This window comes from Triturus cristatus, chromosome 6 (genome assembly GCF_964204655.1).
Source record: "Triturus cristatus chromosome 6, aTriCri1.1, whole genome shotgun sequence".
Taxonomy (NCBI): domain Eukaryota; kingdom Metazoa; phylum Chordata; class Amphibia; order Caudata; family Salamandridae; genus Triturus; species Triturus cristatus.
In genome coordinates, this window is record NC_140589.1 from 1,929,258,032 (window position 1) to 1,929,279,767 (window position 21,736).

General features: G+C 49.6%; 1 protein-coding gene across 1 annotated transcript in view; it reads left to right on the top strand.

The window, feature by feature from the left end:
* Positions 1-21,736, top strand: part of LOC146822510 (uncharacterized) — a 181,694-nt gene that overhangs the window by 56,920 nt on the left and 103,038 nt on the right. Inside the window, exon 3 of the mRNA XM_085613627.1 lies at positions 18,606-18,707. Coding sequence (XP_085469753.1) covers positions 18,606-18,707 — 102 coding nt within the window. The remainder of the gene's footprint in view (positions 1-18,605; positions 18,708-21,736) is intronic.

The following is a 21,736-nucleotide window of genomic DNA, read 5'->3' on the forward strand; positions in this document are numbered from 1 at the left end:
CAAAATGGGATAAGGCACTGATGTTGTGTTTGCATTTCGGAGATCTCATATTTAAGTCCGTCGTTTGGCTCATGTTTACAAAGGAATCATAGACAGACTTAACTTTATCCTGAAATGAAGTGCGAGTTTGTTGCAGAATTGTTGATTAGTATTTGGGGTCTTAGCGTCTGAATAGTTCCTTGGAGGAGTTCATTGCTCCTTCTATTTTAGCCGCAAAATAATTCTTTTTCGCCATTAAAATCATCTTTTTATAAGTCTTCAAGTTGGTTAAATAAACTTCTTTCTCACTGATTTATGCCGAGATCTCCACTTACGTTCTGATCTCCTACATTCCTGTTTTTCCTGTCTAAGATCATCGTTAAATCAGGGTTTGGAAGGATTAGTTTTATGGCTGTATGCTGGAGCTAACTGGATTAGCGACAAGTTTAGCCATTGATGGTAATTACGAACGGCTGTGTCCAAATTGGGGAGACCAATGGGGTTGACTGGATAAGGGAGGCATTGAGCGGACCAGTATCAATAGCTCTCCATGGGCGCCGGGGAATACTCCCCATTAGTGGGCTGGTAGAAAAAATAAAGAAGGTTCAGGGCAGGATTGCCCAATGTGATATTGATTAGGGGCGATATCCCGTGTGGATTGCGCGTGAAGTAGCGAGTGCAACCACAGTTTGAGTAGAAGGAACACTGGAGAGAGGGCGGTCTGTGCTCGAGGTGGGATTTGGTGTTGACATTTATTGGTGGTGATGTTCTTTTCCTTCTAACAAATGCTCCAGGTTCTTCTTTGTGAAGTGAGGAACACTACACTGCACTACACTACACTACACTGCACTGTGCTACGCTGCACTGCACTGCGCTACACTGCACTGCGCTGCACTGCACTGCCCTACATTGCACTGCACTGCTGTCATGAAAACTCACCTGACCTCTGCCCTCTCGCCGTCCATCAGGGAAGAAGCGGGCCGTTGGAATCAGGCCGCGAACCATATCCGCGCAATGCGGGGATTATGGGAGACTACCAAAGCTGCCAAGGGACTACGCTTCCCAGCAACCTCTAGGCCCGACGCGCGCGCACAGGAAGTGACGCGGCGCAATAGACGGGAATCCATATAGCCAGGAACCGCGGAGAACTGCTCGCAGATTATCCTGGAGCCTGACCTGACCGTGTTGCAGATCTCATTGTGGAGTTCCCCGGGTGCGGTAAGGGTGTCAGTGACACCGCCAAGAGTCCTTTAGGGCACACGTTTGAGCTTCCGTTTGTGTTTCCGTGCTGATGATATCCAAGACTGCCAAAAAACGAATACGCTTGTGAGACTTATTAACAGGCATTTAAGAGTATCGGAGTGAGTGCGTGGAGCGCTCGATATACACGCTTGAACTTTACCAGGTGGTATGACCCTAAATACCACGCTGTGAATTCTTTTTACACCAATGTTTTGCCTTTCCTGAAGTCACCGCTGAACATGTATTTATGAACTGTGTGTGTTGTGTTGTCTTCTAGCTGGGGGTTTGTAGAGGGGCAGCTAGGCTACAGCGTAAGACCTTCCTTCCTCAGTGAGGCCTACCTGCACACCCTCTTTGGTGGGTATATGGTGTTACCCTATAGTGGCAAAAAGGTATATTCTGCTGCTGGTATAATACATGGGGTGCTTATGTATTGTTTGTGTATCTACAGTCGTGCACACTGCAGCTAGCTGGCGTTGAAGCGGCCTTGACGATATTTAATCGCCCTTCTGCTGTCACAGATAGAACTGGTTATTTTTCTTTACAGGTAGACTGAATTGTTTATGTGAGTCAAGTGGGTGTAAAGCCAATTCAGCTACAGGCAATCCGGCTAACCAAACCTGTGCTTCCTTTACAGATCTCCCTCCCCGCTGTTCCCATCCTTTCCTGCCCCTCGATTGACCCCCTTAAGCTTCCGTGCCTTTACGGCTATTCGGAATTAGGGTTGTCAATAGGGGGGCCCCCATTGAGCAACGAACCGATCCTGAGAGGCCTACGCGGGACCTGACAGAATAATCTGCCTAAAACTTAATATACCTCTCCCGGTCGGTTCATTGTCACTATGACCACCCTAGAGGATGTATTGGCCACCTTAGTAAATCTCCAACAAGAGGTAGCGGATTCCAGACATGAGGTAGCAGCCTCTAGGGCTGAGACGGCCGCTCTACAGGACTCAGTAAACCGGTTACAGCGAAACCCCTTTGATGCCCAGGTAGGGCGTGGAGCAGTCGGGGGTATGTTCCAGTTTGGAACCCCCTCTGCCACCACGCCAGTAACCGTAGAAATGCCTACTCCCATTCCCTTGGCAGCCCCTGAACGTTTTCAGGGTGATGCCACTAAGGTCCAGGTCTTTATGACACAGGTATTGATGCATTTTTCGTGCAAGCCGAAGGCCTTTCCCACAAATCAGGCCAGAGTGGCCTTTATGATATCCTACTTAACGGGGGAAGCCGCTCAATGGGCCGTGCCGTATGTTCGGAGAGATGACCCCCTGTTATATGATTGGGATGAGTTTAAGAAAGAGTTCGAAACAGTCTTTGATCGCCGAGCAGCATCCTTCACAGCAGATAGAGAGCTGCTAGAACTAAGACAGGGTACCAAGGATATAGTTACCTATGTTAACACCTTTCAGAGACTAGTGGCCGAAACTCAGTGGCCCGAGGACAAGAAAGGGGCGCTATTCTATCAAGGGTTAAAAGATGACCTGAAGGACGTAATAGCTCAAATTGACCCCCAACCCTCCACGTGCATAGACTTAATAAATCTGGCCTTGAGATTAGACTATAGGCTAGGAGAACGTAGAGGGGATAGGAAAAAAGTAGACAGACCCCCTCTGCGCTTTGACCGCAACAGAGGCCTAGGTGTGGGGGCTGGAGCTCACGTAGAACCTATGGATATAGGGGCCGTACGGGCACCGCTCACACCAGCTGAGAGAGACAATAGACGCAAAGAGGGGCTTTGCATGTACTGTGGTAAAAAAGGCCACTTTGTTAGGGAGTGTTTGGCCAAACCCAAGACTGGGTTTGGAGCGGCTAAAACCTCCGGACGCACAACGGAAGATAAACAGGGAAACTAATACACTCAGGGAACACTGAAGGGAACTCCTTGAGTGGTATTCATGTCCCTTCGTTATCTAAACCGACGGAGTACACTACACACCATTTTTTTCTTCCCATACACCTCAAGACCCCCAAGGGATGGCAACCTATAGAAGCCATGGTTGATTCCGGTGCCACCGGGCTATTCATGGATCGGGAAGTGGCTTTAAGCTTGGGACTCGTGTTAGTAAGGAAAGACCATCCCGAAGAGGTTCTGGCGGTAGATGGAAAGAAATTAAGTACTGGCCCCATTGACTCTAATACCAAACCTTTGCTCATGCAGTGCGAACCGACCATACCGAGACGGCACAGTTCAACATCCTCCAAGCTCCGCAATACGGAGTAATATTGGGGCTCCCCTGGTTAAGAAAGCATAACCCTGATATAGATTGGAAAGAAGGAAAGGTGAGGTTTAGTGGGGCCTGGTGCAAAGCTCATTGTACTGGCCGGGGTACGGACAGGGAGGGGTCCCTGCATTCATCCTATAGTGTAGCGACGGCAGCAGAAACGGATGTACAGCTTCCGTCTTGGTATTCGGAATATCAGGACGTTTTTTGTGAAAAGATGGCAGACACATTACCCCCTCATAGGCATTACGATTGCCGCATAGATCTGGTTCCGGGGGCCTTGATCCCCTGTGGGCGCTTGTACGCTTTGACAGAAGCCGAGAACACCCACTTGCGTGAATACTTGGACAAATACCTAGAGAATGGCTTTATCCGTCCTTCCAGATCTCCGGCTGCCTCTCCCCTCTTTTTTATCCCTAAAGCCAACGGAGAAAAGAGGGCTTGTATAGACTTTCGCGCACTAAACGATATCACCATAAAAAATAGATACCCCTTACCCTTAATCCCTGTACTTTTAGAACAAGTCAAAACAGCAGTCATATACACGCGGCTTGATTTAAAGGGGGCATATCACCTAGTAAGGGTAAGAGAGGGGGACGAATGGAAGACAGCCTTTAGGACACGGTATGGGCTGTATGAATATACCGTAATGCCATTCGGCCTGTGCAACGCTCCCGCTGCATTTCAATACTTCGTGAATGAGGTGTTGCGGGAGTTCTTGGACAGGTTTGTGGTAGCATACATAGATGACATCCTCATTTACTCTTCCTCGGTTGAGGAGCATCGGGCGCATGTCTGTCAAGTATTTGAGGCATTACGAAGAAACAACTTGTACTGTAAACTCAGCAAATGCGAGTTCCACGTGGATAAGGTGGAGTTTCTAGGAGTTATACTGACACCCAATGGGCAAGAAATGTCTGACAGGAAAATCTTGGCGGTAAAAACCTGGCCCCAACCTGCCACAGTGAGGGACGTGCAATGTTTCCTGGGATTCGCGAACTTTTATCGCAGGTTTATTAACGGATTCTCAAACATGGTGGCACCCATCACAGCCCTATTACGAAAGAACGTAAAGTTTAGTTGGTCAGCTGAAGCCGAACATTCCTTTCAATGTTTGAAAGATGCCTTTGTGACCGCTCCGGTGTTGGCTCACCCTGACCCTGAGCGTCCTTACATTGTAGAGGCGGACGCCTCTGATGTAGCCATAGGTGCTATTCTTTCACAGAGACATGCGGTTACCGGGCAATTACATCCAGTTGCCTACCTATCCAGGAAGCTAAACCCTGCTGAGACCAGATACACTAAAGCGGAAAAAGAGCTCTTAGCCATTAAAGAAGCCTTCATGGATTGGAGGCACTGGTTATTAGGAGCCAAACATGTAGTCACGGTCTATACTGATCATCGCAATCTGCAGTTCATGCGCTCAACTCGCATGTTATCTCCTAGGCAGTTGCGATGGATGTTGTTTTTCTCGGAATTCCACTTTATAGTGACATATCGACCCGGGACAGAGAACAGAAAGGCAGATGCCTTATCCAGGCAGACTACCCCCCTTGAACATACGACAGAAGAACAGCAGGCTATTTTGGACCCAAAGAAGGTCATTGGAGTTTTACATACGGATGACTTCCTTCAAAGGATACTCGTAGGAATCAAGGCACATCCGCAATGGAAGCTACACCAAGGTCTGCCGATGAAAGGCAATCAATTGCTGGTACCAACGAAGTCCTTGCGGGAGGAAGTATGGCAGATGTGTCACTCCACGCCCAGCGCTGGCCATAATGGGGTCAGAAAAACTCTTGACAGAATAGCAAGACAATTCTGGTGGCCATCAGTGGTGAAAGACACCACAAACATGGTAAGGCACTGTGAAACTTGCGCTAAAGTCAAAACGGACCATGGGAAGACGCAGGGTCTCTTGCAACCTCTACCCACACCATTGAAACCATGGGAAACCATCTCTATTGATTTTATAGTGGGTCTTCCAAAGGACCAAGGATGTACAACCATTGTAGTAGTGGTAGACAGCCTCACCAAGATGGGACATTTTATCGCATGTGCCAAAGAACCCACGGCAGGGCAGTTAGCCCAGTTACTCCTGGTCCACATTATACGAGTACACGGACTCCCGGCCAATATCGTTTCGGACCGAGGCCCTCAATTTACAGCTAAGTTTTGGAAGGAGTGGTGTAAAGCGTTACACATGAAGTCATCCAAATCAACTAGCTTCCATCCCCAGTCGGATGGGCAGACGGAGCGACTCAACCAGAATCTTAAGCAGTACCTACGTTGCTATGTGGCAGACAATTCTGATTCTTGGGTTGAATGGCTCTGTTTGGCCGAAGTGGCTTACAATAGCGCCACACATCAATCTACACAGTACTCACCCTACTATAGCAACTATGGCTTCCATCCTCGTTTTACCTCTTTGATCCAACCAGTGAGCGGGCCGGGGGTCCCGGAAGTTGGTACCCGAACCAAACACATTCGAAAAATCCTTCTGAGTACATACAAAAACTTGGCTAAAGCTAAAATAGTGTACAAAGACCAGGCAGATAAACACCGGAAACCTAATCCTCGTTATCAGAAGGATGATGTAGTATGGTTATCAACCAGAAACATACGATTCCGGAAATACAGCATATTCAACCCAAGGTACATCGGGCCATACAAGATAAAGAAAGTTATCTCCCCTAGGGCTATGATGCTAGCGCTACCAAAATCTCTAAAAATACATCCAGTATTTCACGTGTCGCTGCTGAAACCTTCCTACACCCCGGTGAAGAAGAATCCTGCTCCTGTCTGGGTAGACAATGAACCGGAGTACGAAGTCAGGGCCATCCTCGACTCAAAAATGCGGGGGTCCAAACTCTGGTACCTGGTATCTTGGAAAGGATACGGACGGGAAGAAGATTCTTGGGAACCTGCCAGGGGGGTACATGCTCCTCGGTGTGTAAAAGCCTTCCATGCGAAATATCCCGACAAACCTGGCTCCTGGCAGAGGTCGCGGGGAGAGGGATGTGCTGTCATGAAAACTCACCTGACCTCTGCCCTCTCGCCGTCCATCAGGGAAGAAGCGGGCCGTTGGAATCAGGCCGCGAACCATATCCGCGCAATGCGGGGATTATGGGAGACTACCAAAGCTGCCAAGGGACTACGCTTCCCAGCAACCTCTAGGCCCGACGCGCGCGCACAGGAAGTGACGCGGCGCAATAGACGGGAATCCATATAGCCAGGAACCGCGGAGAACTGCTCGCAGATTATCCTGGAGCCTGACCTGACCGTGTTGCAGATCTCATTGTGGAGTTCCCCGGGTGCGGTAAGGGTGTCAGTGACACCGCCAAGAGTCCTTTAGGGCACACGTTTGAGCTTCCGTTTGTGTTTCCGTGCTGATGATATCCAAGACTGCCAAAAAACGAATACGCTTGTGAGACTTATTAACAGGCATTTAAGAGTATCGGAGTGAGTGCGTGGAGCGCTCGATATACACGCTTGAACTTTACCAGGTGGTATGACCCTAAATACCACGCTGTGAATTCTTTTTACACCAATGTTTTGCCTTTCCTGAAGTCACCGCTGAACATGTATTTATGAACTGTGTGTGTTGTGTTGTCTTCTAGCTGGGGGTTTGTAGAGGGGCAGCTAGGCTACAGCGTAAGACCTTCCTTCCTCAGTGAGACCTACCTGCACACCCTCTTTGGTGGGTATATGGTGTTACCCTATAGTGGCAAAAAGGTATATTCTGCTGCTGGTATAATACATGGGGTGCTTATGTATTGTTTGTGTATCTACAGTCGTGCACACTGCAGCTAGCTGGCGTTGAAGCGGCCTTGACGATATTTAATCGCCCTTCTGCTGTCACAGATAGAACTGGTTATTTTTCTTTACAGGTAGACTGAATTGTTTATGTGAGTCAAGTGGGTGTAAAGCCAATTCAGCTACAGGCAATCCGGCTAACCAAACCTGTGCTTGCTTTACAGATCTCCCTCCCCGCTGTTCCCATCCTTTCCTGCCCCTCGATTGACCCCCTTAAGCTTCCGTGCCTTTACGGCTATTCGGAATTAGGGTTGTCAATAGGGGGGCCCCCATTGAGCAACGAACCGATCCTGAGAGGCCTACGCGGGACCTGACAACTACTCTACACTACACTGCACTACGCTGCGCTGCACTACGCTACGCTACACTGCACTGCACTACACCACAACAAAGTGAATAACATCGTTTGATGCACATGAGATTGATTCCCGGTGGAAAAGCATACTTCACTGTGGTGAATCCCCATTTGATGCCATGTCAAGGTTTATGATCCTCTCTGATTATGGCCAGGCGCATATTGTACCCAGGTTTGGATTCCTACTCAAACAGACCGCAAAACCACCATCAGAGGCCCCCTCCCCTACAGACCTCCAGGTACACACCCCAGCTTCTGCAACGCCATCGCTGAATTCATTGCACCACAAGCCATCGACACCGAACACTACGTCTTCCTCTGAGGCCTCAATTTCCAACTCGACGACCCTAACTACGCCAACAAAGCCAACCTCCTCAAAAGCATGAACAGCATCGACCTCACCCACCTAGTCACCAGCCCTGCACACAATGCAGGATGAATGCTCAACTTTATTTTCACAACCAGCGACAGAGTCAAGTACAGCCACGTCACCGAAGTCACCTGGACAGACCACTCAATCTTACAATTCACCATCACAGGAGCAGCCAGCACAGCCACCAAGTGCTCTGCACCGCACACCCCAGCTGGACCAAAGTATCTGAAGGCCAATAGGCCAATGGACCGATGCCCTCAACACCTCCCACCCTGACACCACAACCAATCTTGATCAGGCTGTCAAGAACTTCACCACCCGGACCACCAAACAGGTCAGTTGGTACACCTTGGAACTGAGAACCACGAAACACAACTGCAAGCAACTAGAAAGGAAATGGCTCACCAGCAGGAGGCCCACAGACTGCATCCACTTCAAGACACCGTTCAGCCACCACTACCAACTCCTGAAGGAGATGAAAAAGAAATGCCCTAGCCGACCGCATCGAAGCCAGCTCCAAACACAGCAAAGAACTGTTCAGCATAATTAAGGAATTCTCCAACCCCTCAACCACCGAAAACATCATCACCCCTTCCCAAGAACTCTGCGACATCTTTGCAGACTTCTTCCACGACAAGATCGCCACCATCTACAACCACTTTGAACCCCAAACCGTCACCTCTGACATTCTCACATTCCCGCAAATGCAAACTCCGACCACCAGACCATTGCGTGGGCCCAGCTTTCCACACAGAGCACCAAAGTCCTCATGCAGTCTGTCCACTGAGGAGTACCCATGGACCCCTGTCCCCACCACATGTTCAGCATCGTTCAACATCGGAATCAGGACGATCAGCAATGAGCTCACTGCCATCTTCAACATATCCATCACCTCGGCCACCTTCCCAGAAGAATGGAATCCTGCTGAAGTCAGGCCCCTCCTCAAGAAACCGTCCACCGACCTCAACGGGCTGAAGCACTACCATCTCATCTCTCTGCTCCCTTTTCCTGCCAAAGTCCTCAAAAAGGCCATCAAAGCAACTTGCGGACTATCTAGAGAACAATGATCTTCTGGACTCATCCCAATCAGGATTCCATATGAACCACAATAGCAAAACCACCCTGATCGCAGCCACGGATGACATCAGAACCCTCCTAAACCAGGGAGAAATGGTCACCCTGATCCTCCTTGACCTATCAGCAGCTCTCGACACCATGTCCCACCCCACCCTGATGAAGAGGCTTCATCGAATAGGAAGTCAAGAGGACACCGTCAAATGGATCGCATCCTTCCTCACTGGGAGAACCCAGAGAAACCACCTACCATCTTTCAACTTGGAACCCAAGAACATCCTCTGTGGCAGCCCTCAAGGTTCATCCCTTAACCTCACGCTGTTCAGTGCCTATATGACCCCCCCCCGGCCAACATCGTCAGAACCCATGGACTGAACATCATATCCCACGTAGACACCCAGCTCATCCTCTCTGTCTGAAGACCCTGCCATGACGAGGACCAGCGTTCGCCTGAGCATGACCAGCGTCTGCCTCAAACTCAACACAGACAAAACAGGAGTACTGATCTTCAGGAACAACACCGCCCGTGGAATTACTCCTGGTGGCCTTCTGAACTAGGACCCTCACCCACTCTTCCAGACCACACCTGAAACCTCTGCATCTTCCTGGACAGCCAACTCGCCCTGGAAAACCAGATCAACGCAGTCTCTTCCTCCTGCTTCCTCACTCTTCGCATGCTACGAAAGATCTTCAAATGGCTCCCAATTAACACCAAACATACCGTCACTCAAACCCTTGTCCCTAGCTGCCTGGACTACTGCAACACACTCTACGTAGTAATTACCAGCCACCTTTTGAAGAGGCTGCAGACCCTACTGAACTCAGCGGCCAGACTCACCTCGACCGCCCCAATTGGACCCACATCACCCGCACCTCAAGAAACTTCATTGGCTCTCCGTCCACGAGAGATGTCAATTCAAGATGCTGACCCACGCCTACAAAGCACTGCATGATCAAGGACCAGAATACTTCAACCAATGCATGTGTTCCACCAACCCTCCAGACACCTGCGCTATGCGTCCGTCTCCCTCGCCCACACCCCCCGCATCAACCAAAGCAACAGTGGAGGACGCTCCTTCTCCTACCTCGCCGTCCTGGAACATCCTCCACCTCCGTTCCTCACCCTGTCTTCAGGAATTTCTGAAAGGGACTCAAGACCTGGCTGTTCAACTAGTTCCACCCGAGCAGCAGGGCTCTCAGCGCCTGGATACCCTCGCTGGTGAATAGCAGCGCTCTATAAATCCTGTTTGAGTGATTGATTAATTGCACCACAGCGCTCTATGTACAGAAGGCTACTTTCTTGGTGTCCCATCGTTGCTTTGATGAAAACCCATACTATTATTACCCCTTGGATTGGCGTCTGTTAATATATATAGTAATGTTCGTTTTAGTAAAAATTGTGTTGCAAGCTGATCAGCGGATGCCTGTCTAGTAATGTGTCGGGGTGAAGGGCGGGTGGGAATCAGAAAACAAGTGCGTCCTTGTAGAAATAGTCTGGCAAACAAGATGGTTTCTTTGATGTTATGTAGGTACGTTCCAAGCAGATGCACAAACTCTAGGGTTGTGCTTTCAGAGGGGACTTCTTAAGATGTACTTAATGTGAAGAGGGCTTTTTTAAATTGAAAAAGTGTGAATGTTTACTTTTGTTCTCAACAGAGATTGACTGCATTGTCTTTGAGAGTAGAAGATGGTGCCATGGAACAGTCTGAGGGTGACATTCCTTTGTTTGCTTGGCTGTGCTATTTTGTAGTTGTGTTGAAAACGAGTTTGAAAAAATGTCATTTGCTGGTAAGTAAAAAGTCATTGTTTATTGAGCCAAAATAGGCCAAACTCTGAAGATTCAGTGATATAAAATAGTAAAGAAGTTGGCAGAAGAGCAGAAGTGGTTGAACGTAGACTCTAGCTCACAGTTGTTGCAAGAATACGCGCATCGGAGTAAGTACGCACAAATACTCTGCATAGCTGTAGCACAGGGCTCTGAAGCCGCTCTAGTTACTACGCGTTCTTACAATACATATGTTCCTTTCGCTGTGGGAAGAGACAAGCTGGTTCCTTTTGGTCTGGCCAGCCTTGGTTAAAGCATACATCAAGAGATGATGGACGGAGCGCTGAAACTTTTCAGACACTCACCCCAGTCACAGATCTGGGTCCAGTGGCAAAGTGAGCAAGGGACCCACGTCTGGGCATACCCTACCAACTTATGGCGAACAAAGCAAACACAAGGAGATGATGGATGGAGCGCTGAAACTTTTCAGACACTCACCCCCAGTCACAGATCTGGGTTGAATCCATCATCGTTCTTTAGCCCACTTCGCCACCCCAGTTCAGACACAGCTATATGCAAATCAGTCTTGGCCCTGTGCCTCATGGGAACAGTCCAGCCCGAACTGCTAAGCCATCTCTTCCCCGGAAACAAGCATCCTGGCACCGGTTTCGGGCTAACAGCCCTCATCAGCCAGGCTAGCTTGAATCCAGTGGTAAAGTGAGCAAGGGACCCATGTTTGGGCATAGCCTGCAAAGTTCCAGGATTCAGCTTCAGAGTTTCGTCCAGGGATATCTAAAGTCCTGTTGCCAGGGATTCCTTGCTTATACCTAAGAAAGGGGTTTGACTAACTCTTGGGACCCACCTATGGGAGGGTTTGGAAAGAAGGGTGGCCACACCCATTTCCTTTGTACAATTACACACCCCTGCAACCGGTTTGAACTGGGCTATGCACAGGGACACCAAATGTGCCCCCAGTGCAGGACTTCAAAGCACTCTTGGAGTGCTCCCACCCAGCCCCAATACACATCAGCCTGTCTGTGTGACAGGAAACCTATTGTCCAGGCCTCCCCTGCAGGAGTTTCGGTCAGCAGCAGGAGGCCAGACTTGTGTCTGTGGCTGCAGCATCCATTTTGTGATGCCAGGGCTCTGTTATGCTGGTACCGGGTATACCGGTGCTGTCATGTCTCTCCCTCTAGAAGGGTGGGATCATATTCCCACACCAGTTACTGGTGTGGGGGTATGATTCCGTGCAGCCAGTCCAAAGTTAGCATTTACCGCGGGGTTATAATGCACTTAAGAGTACATGGTCAGGCTGCACCACTGACAACCCAAGAGGATAGATTCCGAAGGCTGCAGGGGTGCCCAGCTCATGCCTGGGCACCCTCTCACATATAACCAAGCACCCTGCCTTCAGGATTGACAAGGCCTGCCATAGGGGTGACTGATAGGTTTCTATGTGCAGTGATAGGTGAGATATAGTGAACCTATATCTCAGTAAGGGGTGCATGCACCACCTTACCCAGGCTGCAGTAGCAGTCCTGTGGTGTCATTTTGGAACGTTTCCCAGGGGTGGCATAATACATGCTTCAGCCTCTGGTAGGCCTCTGGGGTACCTATGCCCTGGGTACACAGTATACCCACGAAGTATATCGAGTGACAAAGGGAGGTTTATTCTTACCTGGTTGGTATGTAAGAGGATAGCCCTAGAGACTATTGGTTCCAGATTTGTCAGGCCATGGTGTGGGATGATGTATCTCACTGGCTTGTTGTAGTATCGAAAACCTAGAGCTACACTTCAACATGCAGCCACATGGCAAAGATTGTATTGTAATTGCATTTATATCGCGCTTACTAGCCCTGACGAGGCGCCAAAGCCCTTTTTTGGCGAGTAGCACGCTACTCCGGAACCCATTAAAGATTACTGTTGAATTAGTATAGTGAAATATGTAAGTAATTTGAGTTGTGGATATGTTAGTCAGTTATTTGGATTGAGAAGAAGAGTGGAAGGATAGAGGAGGGAAAAAGGGTTGCATTGATATAGCGCTTGCTATCCCTGATGGGCTGATGAAAGCACTTTTCGGCAAGTAGCATGCTACTCTGGAACCCATAAAGTGTTAGTGGTGAATTAGTATAATGAAATATGAAAGTAATATGAGTGGTGGATATGTTAGTTAGTTATTATTGCCCACTCATGACACGGCTTGTCCAGGGAATCACCAATGCAAGATTCAAAACGTTTACAGTATGTGGCTATTACAATTGTGTGTTCCTGCACGGTGTGTCCATAGGAGCATTGTTTGTTCCTGCATGGTGCGTCCACAGGATCATTGTGTGTTCCTGCATGGTGTGTCCACTGGACCAGTTTGTTCCTGCATGGTGCGTCCACAGGATCATTGTTTGTTCCTGCATGGTGTGTCCACAGGACCATTGTTTGTTCCTGCATGGTGTGTCCACAGGACCATTGTGTGTTCCTGCATGGTGTGTCCACAGGACCATTGTTTGTTCCTGCATGGTGTGTCCACTGGACCATTGTGTGTTCATGCATGGTCTGTTCACAGGACCATTGTTTGTTCCTGCATGGTGTGTCCACTGGACCATTGTATGTTCATGCATGGTCTGTTCACAGGACCATTGTTTGTTCCTGCATGGTGTGTCCACTGGACCATTGTGTGTTCATGCATGGTCTGTTCACAGGACCATTGTTTGTTCCTGCGTGGTGTGTCCACAGGACCATTTTTTGTTCCTGCATGGTGTGTCCACAGGACCATTGTGTGTTCCTGCATGGTGTGTCCATAGGACCATTGTTTGTTCCTGCATCGTGTGTCCACAGGACCATTGTTTGTTCCTGCATGGTGTGTCCACAGGACCATTATGTGTTCCTGCATGGTGTGTCCACAGGACCATTGTGTGTTCCTGCATGGTGTGTCCTCAGGACCATTGTGTGTTCCTGCATGGTGTGTCCACAGGACCATTGTTTGTTCCTGCATGGTGTGTCCACAGGACCATTGTGTGTTCCTGCATGGTGTGTCCACTGGACCATTGTGTGTTCATGCATGGTCTGTTCACAGGACCATTGTGTGTTCCTGCATGGTGTGTCCACAGGACCATTGTTTGTTCCTGCGTGGTGTGTCCACAGGACCATCGTTTGTTCCTGCATGGTGTGTCCTCAGGACCATTGTTTGTTCCTGCATGATGTGTCCATAGGACCATTGTGTGTTCCTGCATGGTGTGTCCACAGGACCATTGTTTGTTCCTGCATGGTGTGTCCACAGGACCATTGTTTGTTCCTGCATGGTGTGTCCACAGGACCATTGTTTGTTCCTGCATGGTGTGTCCTCAGGACCATTGTGTGTTCCTGCATGGTGTGTCCACAGGACCATTGTTTGTGCCTGCATGGTGTGTCCATGCAGGAACTCACAAGGGTACCCCAGAATCCAATCTGGAGTGTACCTAATGTACAAGGAATCCATTTTAAGGAGAAAGCAGATAGACTGGGGCCCTGAATAGCAGGATCCCAGTCCAACTAAGTCAAAACCCAGCAAAACACCAGGAAAAAAGTGGAGGCAACCATGCAGTCAGATTCCACCTTCCTACAGCTGTTAGCCCGAAACCGGTCCCAGAATGCTTGATTCCGGTCCAGGGAAGACAAGGCTTGGCAGTTCGGTCTGGACTGGTCCCATGAGGCACAGGGTCAAGACTTATTTGCATATAGCTATGTCTGAACTGGGGTGGCAAAGTGAGCTAAAGAATGATGATGTATTCAACCTGGATCTGTGACGGGCGTGAGTGTTTGAAAAGTTTCAGCACTCCGTCCATCATCTCCTTGTGTTTGCTTTGTTCGCCCTAAGCTGGCAGGGTATGCCCAGACGTGGGTCCCTTGCTCACTTTGCCACTGGATTCAAGCTAGCCTGGCTGATGAGGGCTGTTGGCCCAGAACTGGTCCCAGTATGTTTGATTCCGGTCCAGGGAAGACATGGCTTGGCAGTTCTGTCTGGACTGTTCCCATGAGGCACAGGGTCAAGACTTATTTGCATATAGCTATGTCTGAACTGGGGTGGCAAAGTGAGCTAAAGAATGATGATGGATTCAACCCAGATATGTGACTGGGGGTGCGTGTTTGAAAAGTTTCAGCGCTCCGTCCATGTCAGGCTCGGTTAAAGACAAAGGGAGGTTTGTTCTTACCTGGTTGGTATGTAAGAGGATAGCCCTAGAGACTATTGGTTCCAGATTTGTCAGGCCATGGTGTGGGATGATGCGTCTCACTGGCTTGTTGTAGTATCGAAAACCTAGAGCTACACTTCAACATGCAGCCACATGGCAAAGATTGTATTGTAATTGCATTTATATCGCGCTTACTAGCCCTGACGAGGCGCCAAAGCCCTATTTCGGCGAGTAGCACGCTACTCCGTAACCCATAAAAGATTACTGATGAATTAGTATAGTGAAATATGTAAGTAATTTGAGTTGTGGATATGTTAGTCAGTTATTTGGATTGAGAAGAAGAGTGGAAGGATAGAGGAGGGAAAAAGGGTTGCATTGATATAGCGCTTGCTATCCCTGATGGGCTGATGAAAGCACTTTTTGGCAAGTAGCATGCTACTCTGGAACCCATAAAGTGTTAGTGGTGAATTAGTATAGTGAAATATGAAAGTAATATGAGTGGTGGATGTAGGAGAGTAGGATCTGCTTCACATGGGTACCCCCACTTTTTGATGGTGTTTCACTGTTTTTCGACCTCAGTCTGGCTGTGGCCCTGCTAATCAGGACCACAGCCTAGCTGCTTCCTCTCTAAAATGGTTTCCATGTACATTAGGTACATATCTAATTGGATTCTGGAGTGCCTTATAAGCCCCTAGTATATGGTATACTATGTACCTAGGGCATAGATACCTCAGAGGCCTACCAGGTGCTGCAGCATGTATTATGCCACCCCTGGTAAGCACTCCAAAATGACACCACAGGTCTGCTACTGCAACCTGGGTAAGGGTGTGCTTGTACCCCTTACTGTGGTATAGGCTACCTGTATCACTACCTTATACAGACACATATAAACCTATAAGCCACTCCTATGTCAGACCTTGACAATCCTGAAGGCAGAGTGCTTGGTTTTATGTGAGAGGGTGCCCAAGCATGAGCTGAGCCCCTCTGCAGCATTCAGAAATACTTCCTTATGGCTGTTCTGTGATACAGCCAAACCATATACTCTTAAGTGCATTATAACCTTGCGGTAAATGCCAACTTTGGGACGGCTGCATCAAAACATGTCGTGTTTGGTGGCAAACGCTTTGGAATACTACCCCCCGCCAGTCCTGGCGGCGGGGGTAGCATTCCACCCTTCTAGAGGGAGAGACATGTTCACACTGACTTAACCCGGTTAAATCTTTCCAAAGCCCTGGCATCACAAAATGGATGCCACTGCCACAGACACGGGTCTGGCCTCCTGCTGCTGAGGGAAACTCCGGCAGGGGAGGCCTGGACAATAGGTTTCCGGTCACAGGGAGGTGTAACCACCTCCCCAGACAGGCAGATGTGTATTGGGGCAGGGTGGATGCATTCAGAGAATGCTTTTGAGACACTGCCTGGGGCACACAAGGTGTCCCTGTGCCTAGCCCGGTTCAAACCTGTTGCAGGGGCACTCAGCCCCTGCTCTGGTGCGAAACTGGACAAAGGGGCAGGGGCGTAACCACCCCCACCCCAGGCCCACCCATAGGTGGGGCCTTAGAGTTAGTCCATCCCCTAAACTTAGTATAAGTATAGGAATCCAGTCCCTAGGACTTTAGATTACCCTGGCGAACCTCTGCAACATATATCCTGGACCTTCGACTTTCTATCACGACTAGAAGACGGAAGAAATCTCCCTTGGGGTCAAGGAGTGACTCCCCTGCTTGGCAGGCACCAAAGAAGCAACTGACCGGTCTGCAATTCTGAAGCTCCCGCCGGACGCCGAAGTCTCTGCATCCCCAGAGATGGATTTCCAGACTTCCCCGAGGCTACCCTGAGTCCACAGCAAAGCTGAGGCCCGTGGCTATCGTGGGTGATGAGGAACCGTGACCCCTGGACACTGTGAACTTTTCCAGCAACACTATCTTCCTGGTCATCCTCGAAGTTGTGCTTTGGGCTCTGAGTAGCCCCAGCCTTGAGCACCTCCTGCACCGAAGATTGTTGGCCTCCACTCCACGAGTGACCCGTCGGCCAGCTTCAAGTGCGACCGCTCGAGGCTCCTTCGCGATCACTAGCCCTTTGGCTAGCAGGTCCCCACGAAGGCAACTCCACTTCTGCTGGGGCTTTTCTGGTTGCTCCAGACTTGCCCTTACTTACCCTCACTGGGTGAGTCTATCATATCTTGCTGGTCTGCACCGCAGTCCTTTCTCTGATTTCCTGTGACTTGCCGTTGCCAAGGCTTGTTGGATCCTTTCTGGTCGCCGACACCGCGGCACTCGACGGACTTCGTGGGACAGCTCGAATTCGGCTTGTGGACTTCGTCGACGCCTCCTGGACCTCGTGGCTGAAGACTCAAGACACCCATCAACTCATCTGAAGCACCCGACATCTGTGTGCATTTGTCCATCCTGCCCTAGGTCACTGGCAAGTGACCCAGACTCTGTCCCCTCTGCTTTCAGGTTCCTTACATCCTAGATCTAGGCTTGGATCTCTCCGGACACTTCTCCTCTTCGTGGCAGCAGCAGTTCTTTACAGGCTTCCATTGGAATCGACGACTCGACCCGACACCAAGAGACACCTATGCACCCGGCTTCCCTGGGTGAGGTAACTCGAGTACTCCGGTACTCTCGTGGGTGCTAGCCCTAGAACTACCTAAGTCCAAGAGGGTTTGGTCCTGACTCGATTAGAAGTGTCCCTAATCTTTAAAATTCCAACCGCGACATTCACCTTAGAAGATAATAGGAACCAGCGGTTGTGTTTCTGCACTGCATACAGTTCCCGTGGGTCCCCTGTAGTGACACACTACCTTGGGTGATTGCTTGGGGTCCCAGCGATTCTAGAGGCAATAGGCCTTGTGCCTATTCCAGCCGTGGTTCTTATACCACATTTTTAGTATATGGTTTGGTACGCCCCTAGGGCTCAAACGTGTATTTGTGCTTTCACTGATGCTTAATCACTTGTAACTTTGGTACTTCGAACTCCAGTCTCATAGAGAGTCTAGAGGGGTGTGTTTGACATTAAATACATATATTTTGAATACATACCTGGTGTGGTTGTCTTTTCATTTGATCATTCAAGAGATTATAGACTGGTAAAACAAGCTGCTTTACATTCCTTCAAGACTTAGCCTGAAGGCTGCTCTCCATAGCTACCACTAGGATAGCTTTCACATAAGGTTGTCTTTAACCATTCACCATAAGGGGTTGATTGGACTGATACAAGGTGCCCACTAGAACTAGTGGACAGCATCAGGCCACCTACTCACAGTGGATATGTTACTTAGTTATTATTGCCCACTCATTACAAGGCTTGTCGAGGGAATCACCAATCCAAGATTCAAAACTTTTACAGTATGTGGCTATTACAATTGTGTGTTCCTGCATGGTGTGTCCACAGGACCATTGTTTGTTCCTGTATGGTGTGTCCACAGCACCATTGTGTGTTCCTGCATGGTGTGTCCATAGGACCATTGTTTTTTCCTGCATGGTGTGTCCACAGGACCATTGTGTGTTCCTGCATGGTGTGTCCATAGGACCATTGTTTGTTCCTGTATGGTGTCCACAGGATCTGTGCCGGGTGAAGGGTCTAATCCAGAGTGTTTTCTTCTCTTGTTAAGGCCATGCCATTATCAACCCAGATGTCCTCATCAGGATTAAGGCTGAACAAGGGCCGGATCTCCGTGATCGGCGAGTGCTACAGACACAAGATTGCAGAGCTGGTAAGTCCCCATGTTGTGTGTGACCTAGTTAAGTATGATTGGCCTCAGACATGTGCAAATAGTTCTTTGCCTGGGTTTTTCAAGCTGTCTGTTATCCAGAAGGAAAGACAACTCATATCTGTTGGTGTGGCCTGTACAGGCAGTGGTTGTGGACCCTTCACTGAAGGACTTTTCTAACAGATAGAGATGCAGAAGGATTAAGGGGTACACTTGGGTATGATGCAAAATAAGGTAGAAAAAACTGGATCGCGTCCCATGTTCTGCTCTCGAAACTGTTTCTTTTGCTGGGATATTTGCAATTACCATGAGGAAGACTCCGCCAATACAGAGGCAAGCCAGCTCTTTCAGATCTAGAGACACTCGGCCTGCACCAAAGAGTTAATGGACCAACCCATGCTGCAGGGCACACTTTAGACGTCATCTTTACTAATGCCAGCTCTCTAACTTGTGAACAACCCCAGCCTTTACTCTGAACAGACGACTCACTTATACGGTTCAGGATTCCCAAGCTAAATGTGATTGATAAAACGCCCAAACCCAAATAAATGTATCCAGACACTAGCGGAAAATCACTGAGGACTCTTTCGCTGAGGTGTTTGAGTATATGTCACACCAGCAGATTTAGATGTCGATCAAGCGCTCTTAGATTATCATGGAGCCTTAAACTCGGCTCTTGACAAGATTGACCATCCTAAATTGTGTACCAATTCCAACCGGGATCTCATGGGCTTTGGTACACAACAGACCTAACGACAGAAAGAGTCTTGTAAAAAATTCAGAGGACGGTGGCGATGAACCAACAATACAATTGGTGAGGAGACTTCTGGAGCGGCTTTAACACTGTTTCATTGCAACATAAAAACAACCCAAGAAACCTTCATCTCCAACCACATCTGTCAGGCCGGACATCCGTCCAAAGTGCTATGTAAAGTGCTTAACGATTCCATAAACCCTAGAGCCTGCTCTCAAGAAATGCAAGCGTCACAAGCACTCTGTGATTCGCTGGCCAGCCAGTTTGAAAACAAAATCAAATATATTTACCAGAATTTCCCTAACCCTCCTGAGGAGGTTAATTTAATCTTACCCTCCTCTGACGGTGCCACAAGCTTAGGAAAGTTCAATGCTTTTTCTCCGGAGGAAACTCAGAAGGCGCTTGCATCAGACAAATGAGGTTCTCACTTAGATATCTGTCCTCCGAGACCTCTGCTGCTGTCTTCAAGCAGCCTGCCCTGCTACTTGTTCCTTATTCAATTTATCAGTTACCACTGGGAAACTTCCATCAGCGTGGAAGGCGGGTCCGGTCAGGCCGACTCAAGGAAGAAAAAGCCAACTTGGTTCCGACCTGAAGTCCTCAGCAAATGAGATGTTGTTATCAAGACTACAAGTTGTGCAGAACACCATCCGCGGGTGCATCTGCTCCCTTCCTGTGTCCCTGCGTTGACGACTGCTCCAGAAGATCATTATTTGTATAAGTTGCTGCCTCACTCACAATGATCTGACAGGAAGATGCCCCAGTTACCTAGCTTCGAAGCTTGCCTGCTATCGCCCTTCTTGCCTCCTCAGATCCAGTGATAAAGCTCTGCTCGCGGTTCCACGGGTCAGAAAGTCCCGATCTGGGCAGGTCCTTCTCTCACCGAGCCCCGCTCTATTGGAACAAGCTGCCGCTTCATATTCAAACATGCTCCGATCACTTTCTGTTCAGGAAAGCACTTAAGACAACACTGTTCTAACTAAGCTGCCTCCTCTTGCCTTTGACCTGTTCCTGCACCGAGATAACCCTCTAGGGTGATTCGTACCATAACGTAATAGTAGTACTAGGGTTTGGGTCTGCCGTGTATAGTGACCACACCGTCATCCGCTCCACACAACACGCATGCACAGACGTCACCCAAGGATTACACTGACACTTTCATTGTGGGTGAAGAACTGCTGCAGGTTTATTTCATACAACATAAGTATGACGATAAATGGGTTATCTTACGGGCGATCCAGGGCAAGCAGCCCCTCGCTGCTCCGCCCGCCTGGTGAGCCAGCACGCACGGTGGGTCGATGCCCGGCAGTGCGGCACATATTTATTTTCAGATCATCCGCTGGGTCACGTGATCTGTCTCCTACTCCCGCCCCTTCTGACAGGGGCGGAGCGTGTTGTGGCACACCCCCGGTTGGTCAGGCCCCCCAACCGCCCGAAGGACTAACGGGGCGCCTTCGCGGTCTTCCCAGAACCCCCTTCGGCTCCTGGACCTTGGCTCGGGCACCCTTACTGTGCCGGACAGGGGGTACCCTTACTGTACCGCCTGTCGCAGAGGTACCCTTACTGTACTCTTCTGCCTCCAGATCGCCCTGTAACTCCGCCTGCAACGCAAAAGAGAAACATTAAAACATTCCAATAACGCGCTGTCTCCGCCACGCAGGGTAAGCGGAAAGGGTGGAAATACGCGTGACCAGGCCGGAGCGGCGCGCAGGAAGCAGAGGAGGAACTGAGAGAGAGGGCCGGCTAAGTAGGGGGGGGGCTAGCCTTGCCCCCCTGACGGCCCGCCTCCCACCGGCACACTCATTGGGCGCTCCCCACCCTGGGCGCGGCCTCGGTCACGAGGCGGAACAGGGGTGGGGGGGGGAGGCTGCGACGGGCGGCTACTAGAAAGCTGCCCTGCTGATGTCCCACTGCGTGGGACGCGGGCAGCGGCATAGTGACCACACCGTCATCCGCTCCACACAACACGCATGCACAGACGTCACCCAAGGATTACACTGACACTTTCATTGTGGGTGAAGAACTGCTGCAGGTTTATTTCATACAACATAAGTATGACGATAAATGGGTTATCTTACGGGTGATCCAGGACAAGCAGCCCCTCGCTGCTCCGCCCGCCTGGTGAGCCAGCACGCACGGTGGGTCGATGCCCGGCAGTGCGGCACATATTTATTTTCAGATCATCCGCTGGGTCACGTGATCTGTCTCCTACTCCCGCCCCTTCTGACAGGGGCGGAGCGTGTTGTGGCACACCCCCGGTTGGTCAGGCCCCCCAACC